The 12370-nt window shown below is 46.0% G+C and overlaps 1 protein-coding gene across 3 annotated transcripts in view; it reads left to right on the forward strand.

The window, feature by feature from the left end:
• The first annotated feature begins 399 nt into the window (after positions 1–399).
• The window catches only part of FBXL17 (F-box and leucine rich repeat protein 17), a 394310-nt gene continuing 382339 nt past the window's right edge, over positions 400–12370 (forward strand). For 2 of the 3 annotated variants that reach the window (XM_075932050.1, XM_075932049.1), the window contains exons 1-2: positions 401–1341; positions 10394–10516. In XM_075932050.1, the coding sequence (XP_075788165.1) occupies positions 595–1341; positions 10394–10516 (870 nt within the window). In that variant the 5' untranslated portion in view covers positions 401–594. Of the gene's footprint in view, positions 1342–10393; positions 10517–12370 lie in introns of all 3 variants that reach the window. The other variant, XM_075932051.1, reaches the window with a different exon arrangement.

Raw genomic sequence — 12370 nt, forward strand, 5'->3', positions numbered from 1 at the left:
TGCTTTCGAAAGAGCCTCTTTCGAAAGAAGCCTGCAGTCTAGACATAGCCTTGGTGCAGTACGGAGCAATATGCTTGTGTTAAAAGAAGTTCCTTTGTGTGGCCTGAGGGAGCAGAAGCAGGGCACTTGTGTTTGTGTGAGGAGGAAGGAGTGGGGGCTGTTGTGAGCTGTGTGTGTGTGTGAGAGGACTGTGGGGCTGTCCCAGAGTGTGGGGGGGGGGGGGGGGGGAGGAAGGGGGAGAGTGCAAGTACTGTAGGAGCAGAGTGGCTGGGCTCGGGGAGGGCGGCCGCCGGAGTTGCGGCTTGGCGGCCCTAGCACAGCCCGGCCGTAGGCGGCAGCACCGCAGAGCGCCAGTGCCGGAGCGGCCCCTCTTGGCGGGCCGCGAGCGGCTTCTGGGTAAGGTCAGGGCGGCGGTAGCGGAAGCTTCTCCCCGTTCAATATCCCGGAAGAACCGGCGCCACCTCCCGCTCCCCGCCTAGCGACCGGGCCCATGACACCCGCCGCCCCTGCCCCCCGCCGCAGCTGACACCGCGAAGGGACCTGCCCGGGGACGGCGGCCGGGCCCCCGCAAATCCCCGCTCCGGAGCCTCCTATATGGGCCACCTGCTCTCGAGGGAGGGAACCAGCCTGAGCGGGGAGAGGAGCCGCCGCCGCCGCCGCCGGAGAAAGGTGCCGCAGCGCAGCCGGAGCTGCTTTCTGCGCGGGCCCTGCATGCTCTGCTTCATCGTGCACGGCGCCAGCACGCCCGCCCCGGAGCAGCCCCTGCCCGGCCGGGACTCGCCTCGCTGCGCGGCCCTCAGCTCCCCGGAGCAGCGCGCCGCCCGCCGCCTCCTGCACCTCCCGCCCGGCGCCTGGGAGCAGCGGGGCCCGTGTCAGCGCCTGCTCCTGTCGGGCCTGCTGCCCCCGCCCGTGCGGGCCTTCCTGGGCTCAGCGCGGCCGCCCGGCGAGCCGGCCCCCGACATGGTGTGTAAGCGCAAAGGGGCCGGCCTGCCCGCCTGCCCTCCCTGCAAACAGCCCCGCTGCGCCGCCGCCCCGCCGGAACCGGAGGCCGCCGCCTGCCAGTGTCCGAGCGAGCAGCAGCAGCTCTGCCCCCTGCCCTGTGCCACCGACCGCGCTGCCAGCGCTGGGGGGCCGCCGCTCAGGGGCCCGGCCGGGGAGAGCAGCGGCGTGGGGGAGCTGGCTCCGGCTCCTGAGCTGCCCCCGCCGTACGAGGAGGAGGAGGAGGAAAGCAACGAGCCGGAGCGACAGGAGCCGCCCGAGAACCACAGCGAGTGCTGCCGAGAGCCGCCGCTATCGCCTCCCTCCGACATCAACCAGCTACCGCCCTCCATCCTGCTCAAGGTGAGTCTGGATGCGGGCCTGACCCCGCCGCGGGGACGGTGATTCCTCGCAAGCGGCTTTAGAGGGAGCCAGAGTTGAAAGTGACTCTGTGGTGCTGCTCAGGGAGCTGTCAGGATGGTGAGAAAGGGCCGCCTTTCTTCCTTGCGGGGCTCTGGCTATGGATATGCAGGGTATGTCTCCTCGCTGCACCCACACACCCAGGGGGATGACCTGTGTCAGCTGACTCGGTTTCAAGGGAATCAGGATAGAGATCTGTTTAATGGGGCATAGAGATATTTGGGTTGTTGCATCAGGGGTAGGAGACAAGGCAACGTTAGACCAAGGTTAGTGGGACTTGAGCTTGCTGACTAATGTTCAGGAACCCTGGCATTGAGTGTCTGAATTATATTTAACACCTACCACAAGCTTTTTCTAATCTGGGTTCAAATTCTAGGGTTCTGGCATCCACATTGTAGTACACAGATCTGATTTAAAGCTTCCAAAGTACCTACCATGTAGCCTGTTCCCTAAAAGGTGGAAGCTTTCATTCTTAGACTTGGGTAGTGTAGGAAACTTTACTGCCAGCTCTGTTACCAGGAAAAAGCTTATTTTGCAGAAGGTGTGATTAGATTGCTTTCTGTTGCAAATTCCGGAGGTCTCTGAACTTGTGCTTGCAGGTCAGTGGTCAGAAAGAATGGTTCAGTGCTGACTTGAGCTGCTGCCTTTTGCCAACTGTATGTGGGAGGTGAAAGTCTTCCGTTTTCAATGGTGGATTAAAGATTATTGGGATAAGGAAGACTAAGGAATCTTGTTCAGTGGAATTATGGTGTATTTCCAGATGGCTCTCAGGACTTCAGTCAAATTTGAGCGCATTTGCACTGCAAAGCAGTAGGGCTCAGAAGCTGGGTCCCAGGTTGACTCCAGCTTCTGTGTCAAAGCACTGGGATTGCACAACTGCAGTGTAGATCCTAAGGAGTTAGCTTTGATCCTGGGCTGAATCACAGGTGTATGAGCCAGTACAAACATACCCTGGAATCCTGCTTTTGCGCTTCAGGTTTACTGCTTTTCTTCACTAAGGCTTGTAGGTATGTTTACATCAATACATAAAGTTAATACTCTAATAGGCACATGTAAGAGATTTCACATAGAGACAAATGCTGATCCTGTTGCAGTGAGTATGAGCAGGATCAGACCCCCCTTTTTTTTTCTGAACAGTAGACAAGAAATAGTATCCTCTTATGTCCCTCCTCCCACCCCACTATGCAGATACTCAGGGATAAGTCAAACTCAAGTCTTCCTTTTCCACAGAATTAAATTGATCTACTTCAGGTTAACATATGGCTACCACAATAATTATTGCTGTTTTTCATGTTCACATTGGCCCCCCCACTGCTCGTGGTGCATGTTGTCGTGAAGAGTGCTTGTATGGATAAAAGTGAAACATTGTGGGGAGTGAAAGAGGAGGTCCCTTATTCCTTCATCTCAGGGGCTGACAGCGGGAGCTGGGAGGGCAAGGATCCAGTGGTGAACTCAGGATGGGACTGACAGCAGGGTAGCAGGGCTCCTATATCTGATTTCCAGATCAGGGCTGACAGTCAAGAGGTTATGTAGGTCTGGAGTCTCAAACACATAGCTCGTGAGCCATTTGCGACCTGAGCAGTTGCACAATCTGGCCTGCACGTGGCTGCTGGCGTGTGAATCCCTGTGACTCTGGGGGGTTCCTGTACTCTTCTCCCAAGTCCAGTCGCTGCTCTACCCCACCTGTTCCCCACAGGGACATAGCCTAAGTGATTACTGGGGACAACCTCTTCCCTGGCCCTCACCATAGTGGTAGGAGCTGCAGAGAAGTGGAGTAATGTAGCAGCTTCTGCCACAATATACCAGTCTAGCCTGGTTGCTTTGCTTCACCATGGCAGCAGGAAGTGGAATGTTCTAGCCCCACACCGGGCTTAGGAAATGGCAGTAGAGCAGAGCAGGCTGCTGTGTTGCTCTACTTTCCCATAGCTCCTACACTCATGGTGAGTACAGGGGGGCCTGATCCCTAGTGCTGGCCACAGCCTGCCCAGAACTCTGCAGCATAACCTGTGGGGAGCGGAAACGGGAGCCAGTGCTCATGGAGAGCTGGCCTAAAAGCCAGCTCCTGCTCTCCCTTCCCTCTCCCCACATGTAAATATGTAACTACTGAAAATTCAGCAGTTACATGTTTACACAAATACATGCATTTTAACATCCCTAATATAAAGTGTTGAATATGGTTTTTGCCAAGTAACTGCATCTTTAGATACCTTTTTTTACAGTTGATAAAGCAAAATGTTAAAATACTCACTACCTTTCTTTTATTTTTATTACTTGTTCAGCTTTTTTTCTTTTTTCCTTATCCTCTTCCCTATCTTGCCCCGTTCTATTAAAATAATCACTTAAATAGCTAATTTAAATGGTCACAACTTTATTGCTTTAAAGTTAGTATCTGAAGCATTGTAGGCATTGGGGAATTCAAATCTCTGAGCTACTGTTTCAGGACTCGGGCTGACCACACTGCATTGATTTATACTCAAATCATATGTGGAACATTAACAAGGGTAAGAAACTTAAATATATGAATATAATCATGGGTTATGCAGAATTGGAATATTAAGCAGGGGTACTGAAACACCACATGTGTATAAAATTTGGCCAGGATATGGTGTTTATGCTTTTCTTGTTTGGAGCTGCTGTATTTAAGATTTGATCCTGGGATGGTGTTTTCTCACCATTTGTGGTACCTCCTATTGGCTGTTTTGGGAATTAGCTGTACCAGATGATAAACTCTCCTCAGCTGTGTCTCTACACATCTTCTTTCAGGCCAGGTCTATACTACAGCTGAAGGTCAGCTTAAGGTATGCAGTTCTAGCTTTGTAAAAAATGAAGCTAGAGTCCAAGTACTTTAAGCTGAGCTTTGGTGCAGTTCTCACAGATGAAGGTCAATGGGAAGAATGCTCTCATTGAGGAGTAAGAATTTTGGCATCAACAGGGGTGTCCTCAGCATTTGATTTAGTGGGTTATAACTAGACCCCTAAATCAAACTCTGGAAAATAGAGCACTGCAGCATCAATCTTCTGGGAAGTGAAAATGTAGCCTCCGTCTGCAGTCTCTCACCCTTGGGAAAATCAGTCCTTTCAGACCAGCTGTCTATATCATGTGTTTAATACACAATGGCTAGTGGGGGAACCCAGGTCTGCCTGTCTTTATGGGGTTCCAGCATGCAACCAAGGCTTGTACTCTTAGCATCTTTCTGTGACGTTCTGTGAGTTTGCCAGCTTCCCAACACCCTTCTCTTAGGGTGCAGTGGGTAACCTCATGCCCAGGGGCCAGATATGGTCCCCAACTTGCCTAAATCTGGCCACCAGAATTAGGGAGCCTACTCTGGCACTCCAGCCTAACTAGTGCCCCGCACCGTGGGACTGGAGCACACAAAATCTGCTTGGTTGGGCCCCATCAGGTTCTGGTGTGCAAGGGGAATGTGTGGTGTGCCTCTTTGCTCAGTTGGAGGCCACGGCAGTGAGGATTGGCTTTGGTCTTTTTTTGCTTCTCACTTGTGTGTGGGCCCCCAACTGATTTTTTTTTTTCTCCTGTGGGTTAGTGGCTCCAAACCAAAAGAGGTTCCCCACCCCTGTCTTACGGGACAACAGTAACCTGCTTTCCTGTTGCTACTTGCTCCTCCGTTTTATACAGGTCTCTTATGTTCCTGCCCAGCACCTGTACTTTTATTTCCCCTAATTAGTACCCTCTTTGTAGCCTACAACTCTCCCATACTTGCTCCCTAATTGGTTAATTAGGCATGTCCAGCTAACTTATATGCTCAGGACCGGTTTGGGGAATACATCCCATCACAGGTGCTTTCTCTAGACCTTGCTTGAGGCTTCATTTTAAATATCTTCCTTCACCTAGTAGCCATCAGACAAACTTGAAGCTTCCCTCTAGCTATTGGGAAGATCTTTCCATATCTTCTTCCCAACTTCGTAGTCTTCTGCTCCTTCAAGGAGGTATGTAGAAAATCGGGATGTCAAAGTGTAACCACGTACATGGTTAACTGATAAGCCTGGACTCATTGGTTAACCTTCATGGTTATACGTAGGTCCACGGTATGCACACACTGGTTTTCAGGGTGCCGCCTCCCTCTTGGATTGTGCCTTTGTATTAGCCTGGGGAGAGGGGGAAGCAGAGGTGGGAGCCTAAAGCAGCTTTCCACCCACACCAGCTCCTGGGGAGCCACCTGCCACCCTGTGGTCACTTAATTAAATGCATTGTAACATCCCTAGTAGAAAAGAAGTTGGCACTACTGTCTTCCAGTCCCTTTCCTTAGTCTTTTCCTATGATTGATTAATTCCAATGTCTGTTCTACAGTTGCGTACAATTTTTTCTATGATGAAACTGACTTGTTTTTTTTGCCAGTTCACTGGCATTCCAAAAAGACAGTCTGAAACTGATCAGGTTTCTTAACCTCACTGTGTTGCTGTTGGGTGAAACTAAGAGGTGCAGCCGCAGAGGCATCATTATTGTCAGGAAGATGTTTTAATTCATATTTGGCAAGTTATCTTTGTTGCCATAATTTCCAGAAAGGTAAGGTGTGTGATGGTTTTTTTTTTAATTCTCTTAAATTCTGAAAAAACTTACTTCCCTTAATGACAAAACACGGCTACCCCATCTGACACTTAAATTCTGAACAAATTGATGATGGATTGGGCTTTTACACTTGCCATGGAAAAACTTCTGACTCATTGATCTGTAAGCATCCTGTGTGCTATAAAGATAAAATTACGGCAAATTTAACATAAGAGTTTATGCAAAATGCTGTACAGTGTTAAAGAACAGCATGGGAGAAGAGATCATAGGAAAAATGAGAGTGGTAGGAGAGAAGAGGTGCTTTTGTGAAAGGAAAAACAGATTAGCAACAGAGAAGAAAAGGTGCGACTGATTGACATGTGTATATGAGTCTATATTAATTTTTTGAGAGAAACCTATAAAGGGTTACTTTGAATATTTGAACTTTGTAAAGTAATTTGAACTTTGTAAAGTAATTGTTATATGCCTTAGTTGAGAGAGATGCATGCCTTTTTGCTGCAGTTGGTTGCATTCTTTTTCTGCCCTACTGGAATGAACCTGTACTGCTTTGTGCTCTCCAAAACTTTTGGGTTAATTTGATTACATTATGTGCTCTGGAGCTGATGTGTGGAGTCAATGGAATTAGTCAATAAGGGGGGGAAGCTGAGGACTCCTCCCAGTACCAGCTCCTGCTCCCCACCCTTGCTGCCTCCAAGGGTGCACAGCATTAGCATAGCCTGGAGAGCATGATAAATAACACCATGAAAATAATCATTGGTAGGTGAATGTGAAGTAAATAAGGTAGAGTCAAAATAATCTGGTTTTAGATGAAATAAGATGAATAAGGAGAATGGAAATAGGGTAGATAATATTCCTAACAAGCACTTATTGCGTATAATTAATTTTTGCAGTTGAATGTGCGCATTATGAGCCAGAGGAGTAAGTGAGGGAGGAGATGATGGGATAGAATAAAATATTATTGTGTGATTTGCTGATGTTAGTTTCTGAATTATCCCCTTTTCTTACCAAGTACACATGGGGCAATGCCTGTACTAAGGATGTTAAATTTCAATTAATTAACTAATAAAATAGTTGATGGGATTTTAATTGACTATTTGATTAGTCGATAACAACTTCCATATTCTGCCTTGGAAATGTATAAGAGCCCCAGTGGGGGCTCTTGTCCATTTTAAAGCTGACACACCATGTGAAGCCCTGGGCCAGCGGGGAGTGCCCCGCTAGCCCCAGGCTTCACGTGGGCACTTCTTGAAAAGATCCCCAGGGGGTCTTGTACTTTTCAAAGTGCAAGTGGCTGCATGGAGCTTGGGGTCAGTGGGGGACTCCTCACTGGCCCCAGACTGCATGTGGTGGTCCAAGTTTGAAATGTACAAGAGCCCCAGTTGGTTACTGCTGCGCCTTTGTCCCCTCCCATGGAGCTGAAGCTTGGGAGGAAATGCCTTTTAAGCTGGTTCCCTCCAGCACCCTCTCCACATCCCCTCGCTGCCTCTTTGTGATAGAGGCAACAAGGCCGAGGAGGGGAGGATGACTAATGGAGTAGCGTGTCCACTATCTGATAAGCTTTTGCTTATCGGATAGTCGACTAGTCAATTAGTCGCTTACATTCCTAGCCTGTATCCTATGTTAAAGTTTTAATACAGTGTTGTGTTCAAAATGAACTTAGAAGTAAGGATGTTAGGACTAGTCGACTAGTTGATTTCTCCCCCCCCCCCTTACTGTTTCTATCAGATAGAGGCAGCAAAGGGGGCAGGCGAAGAGAGGGTACTTCAAAGTGGCAGTCCCGGGGGCTCCTGTGCGTTTCAAAGGGTAAGTGCCTTCATGGAGCCTGGAGTCAGCGTGACTTCCTGCTGGCCCTGGGCTGTACTCGGAGTTCCGTATTCCTGTTTTTTTCACTCCCCTTAATGACAAAAGTTTTACCAATTGAAGTGCCGGTGTAGACAAAGCTCCAGCCAGGTTAGTTTCAAGAGGTTTTTTAATTTCTTCCTGTCATAAATACAGGGTAAAGAGTACACCACCTTTGTGGACTGCTGATTAAGGTTTCCATGTCTGTCTTGACTCAGTAGCTTGAAGTCCTCAGGGGCATCTTGTGTCTGCTTACTGAGCTGATGCATACGTGGGTGATGTAATAAAACCATGAAAGTAGGGATGTAAGTGACTAGTCAAGTAGTCAACTTGTTCCATAAGCATATGCTTATCGGTTAGTTGAATGACTTCTTGACTAGTTGATTCCACACTTAGAGGCAGCAAGGGTGGGGAGCAGGAGCCGGTGCTGGGGGGAGTCCTCAGCTTCCCCCCCTTATTGGCTAATTCCATTGACTACTTGACTAGCTGATTAAAAGAAATTTACTCTCTTATTTCTGTTTTGAGAGATTCTTAATGGTTTAGTTCATGGCATTTTTTCTGAAATAGTTTGTTTCATAAGTGTAAAAACATGAAAAGGATTGGATTACTTTGAAATGTATTGTCACTTCGCTATTTTACATATGACCTATGTTATATTAAAATGTTCTTTTATAACAATTTTTGGCAGCTGAATTTGAATCACTTTCATCAGCATTCAATGTCTTTTCCATTAAAAAATGAGTGGATGGCTTTTCAGGTATTAATATACAAATATGACAATGTCTAATGAATTAATTGTAAATATTTAGTTTTAACATGTTAATATTCACAGTAAACTGATTTCAGGAGCTCAGAATCAACAACTTTCACTTAAAAAACAAAACAGTTTATAAAATTTAGAAGCTATGCCTTTATTTCCTCTAATTATTGGTTCCATAATACAAGGGCTTCTAGGCAGTAAGTATAGTTCCAACAGAGAACTTAAAAAAAAAAAGAAAAAAGAAAAAAACGTTTCCTGTGGGACAACAGTGATGACAGCATGTCACGCTGTGTCCTGCCTGACTCCTCCCACTGCCCCTCCTCTTTCCCCAGTGCTTGGGGAACTGCTTCCCTGGCAGGGGGAAGCGTGGGACCTGCGAGGCCTCGGAATGCCCCCCCCAGTGGGTGAGGGGGGAGAACTGGGTCTAACAAGGCCCAGAAGTGGCCTCCCGCGCCCTCCCCTTGGCAGCTGGGGGAGAGCGCAGGCCCTGGCAAGGCCTTGAAGCAAATAATGCATATGCACTTAAAATGTTACCAGTCTGCCTAAAGCTCCACTACCCGCCAGTGCCAGCCAGTGACCCCAGAGCCTGCTGTACTGGACTCCTTTGTGCCAGCCCCATGTCCCTTAGAGCCATCCACCACCAGACCCCCCAGGGCCAGCCACCTGTTTTCACAGCCCCACTGCACATAACCCTCCCCCCCGCCAGAGCCCTTCCCAGTGCCAGCCCCTGGTCTCTTAGACCCCCTCTCTGTCTTCAGGCCCCTAGCACTAGCCTTGCCCCTGGACTCCCTCAGTGTCTTCTCTGTCCGCCTCTGTTAGCCCTGTGCTTCCTCTCACACAAGTGACCCTGCTTTTCTCCAATTAATCTCATAATAAAAAATTACTTCAGGGCCTCGAAGAGAGATTTCTGGACAATATCACTGGACAGTATCAGAGTTCATTCTTAAAACTGGACAGCATATTACAAGCCTTTATCAGCTTCTTGTTGTTAAAGAAATAGTCACTGTTTACTGTAATGCTATAAAGAGTTGACTGTCTCTGAGGTTTCCACCATTGTGTCTTGGACTGTTTTCTTGTAAATTTGTACAGTTGGGCACCTTTTCCATACAGCTCTGATAATGCCTTTTCACTATATTTTGTGCTAGTGACTTTCGGGATGATATGTCTCCTCCCACTCCTTGTCTCCAAATACCATGGAAGCTTATGGGACTTGTTCTTCATTTTTATCTCTTGTCACAGTCTTCTTTTTTTCTGCGTTAGGGCCATGCCTCTGAAAGAGAACTGGATGTAACTCCTTTCACAGCACTTCTGCTACCATATGCCCTTTGTGGAGTGACACAGATCTTCAAGCATATCAGGGGGTTTATATCATTCAGAGCCTCTGGGGGGTAGTGATAAGGATTAAATGCTAATCCTGTGCTTTGATCTCTTGCATTGTCGTGATGTGTCCTGCTGGACCTCAGGACTATCTTCATACATGATGAAGTAAAGTTGCTTTTTAAAAAATTAATGAAAATGTGTTTCAGTTAATTGTTACCTTTTTTTGAAAAGGTGTGCTATGTCACCAGCATGTGCAGAACATCAAAAGTAGCACTATGCGTGAACTAAATGTTTAAGTAGAATCCATTCTCTATACCATTGTGATTTATATAACTGATATTAATATTTCAACAAAGCTGTTTTGTTGGTCCTGTTGTTCATCCCTTGGCTGAGCAAGTCTGCAGCAAAGAATAGAACCAAGTGGCAATTATAACTAATATTTTTCTGTTGTATGTACAGTTTTCATGATCCATTAATGAAAGAATTAAGTTTTGTCTCCCATATGTAGTTACACAAAAGGCTTATCAGGTTTTGTATTTTTTTTCTTTACAGATATTTTCCAATTTATCCTTGAATGAGCGCTGCCTTTCAGCCTCATTAGTTTGTAAATACTGGCGTGACCTCTGTTTAGACTTTCAGTTCTGGAAGCAGCTGGATCTCAGTAATCGTCAGCAGGTATGAACACAATCATGAAACACTAAGCATTTGGACAGCACAAATTTTGTTCTCTGAACTTGTAAAAACTAAAATCAAAACTGTGAAGTGCACTCTAATAGGTGGACTTTGCTCCTTTACTTTTCCACCTCAATTTTCATGATAGAAGTAGAAGATGACTGAATTACATATTAATTTAGTTTGTCTTCCCGCTGAAGTCCATTTTTCGAACAGAATGCGGATATGCTCTATTTAAAACGGTCTATCCTATCTATGTGTTGGATACATCATGTAAATAAGACTACCATTCTCTAAAAGCTCATCTAGGATTAGAGGTCTGTCTTGGCTTAAGTGGTCGAGAATTGGTAGTTGGTTGCTACGGGACCTAGTTTTTTGTGGTCTTGTCCAGCTATAATTGGTTCAGCATAATTTTACAGAGACGCATATTGGTGTGTGGGTCCCCCCTCCCCCCCCCCCCCCCAATGACTCTTTATCAGTAGAGGATGCACCACTTAAAGATGGAGTTTGAATGTGTCCTCTGGGTGAATTAAGTTCAGAATTAAATCAGTCAGCTTTAATTTTTAAATACCGAATTCTTATTTGAAAATGGCCCATGTGATCATCAGAGTGACTTGGAAGTGTACTCAAAACAATGATCACAATCTAGGGTTATGTCTGGAAATTGAAGATGATAACTTGATCCTGGTCAGGTGGTCCCTTTCTTTAGACTGAGGTCAGGGCTTAATCTTATTTCTGATACAGTGGAAATACTATTCTTATGGTCTGACTTAGAACTATTGGTCTAATGATCTAACAAGGAGGATCTTTGTTTCCAGTTATAATACTTGGCCATGAATTTACGTGGCTGATTATTTAATGGGATGCTAAACTTTTTTTTTTATTTTTATTTTTGTACACACACAGAGCCATGTCCTCCATCTTAATGTGTGTGTTTTTTGTTTTTGTGTTTTTTTTTTTTTTTAAAGACATCATTCTGGTTCAGCCATTGGGTTGAGGACCATTAATGGCAAATGGATTGAGTACATATGCACATGTTTATTCCTGTACTATACAAGAAGTGGAAGCAAGCAAGTTTTTGTTTCATTGTGCATGTAGCAAAGCCAAAATCTTAACCAGTGTAATTGTTGAGTGATGATCCATTTTGTCAATTTAGCTTAGTTTGTTGTACCTCTGTTTTTAAAAAGGAAACTTTCCTTTGTTGTTGTCAGGCATTTTTTTCTGTCTCTTGTCCAGTCTGAAGCTTTTAATTGCATCATGGGTTGAAACAACTTACAATTTGAAGGACTTAGGTTATGCTAAATGTTTTGGTGGCTTTAATTGGTATAATGTGTGTGGGTGCCAAGGAGATGGGTCCTGTATCAATGACACTGCTGTGGAAGGCAGTGTATAGCAATTGCTGGTTAAAGATGACAGTGTGAGAGCTAATGGACATATTTAAATATCCAATTTTCTGTTACTTTTTAATGAGAATTATTTTTAAGAATCGTTTTGCACCTATTTTCTCTGTCAACATCTTTTCACTTTTGATCAGACTATGCAAGCTGCTGTTGTCACTGACATGACCGTAATATTGAGTTGGTAAATGATATTGGAAAGTTGCCAAAAGCTATCTAATGCATAGCTTCTTAAGTGAAGAGCAATAGCAAGTAGCAGGAGCACAACAGCTCTCCAGGGTGTTTCATAGAAAAGTAACACAAGAAGTGTGCAATTTAAGCGAGGTCTCCATTTAGAAGTTAAGATACATGGAGTATGAAAAAGGCACACACCCTAAGATCATTGTTAAGCTGACCAAAGCACTTGTGCAGGCCACACTAGGTTGCAAGAAGAATTCTTCCATTGATCTAGCTACCACCT

The sequence above is a fragment of the Pelodiscus sinensis genome, chromosome 6, assembly GCF_049634645.1.
Source record: "Pelodiscus sinensis isolate JC-2024 chromosome 6, ASM4963464v1, whole genome shotgun sequence".
Taxonomy (NCBI): domain Eukaryota; kingdom Metazoa; phylum Chordata; order Testudines; family Trionychidae; genus Pelodiscus; species Pelodiscus sinensis.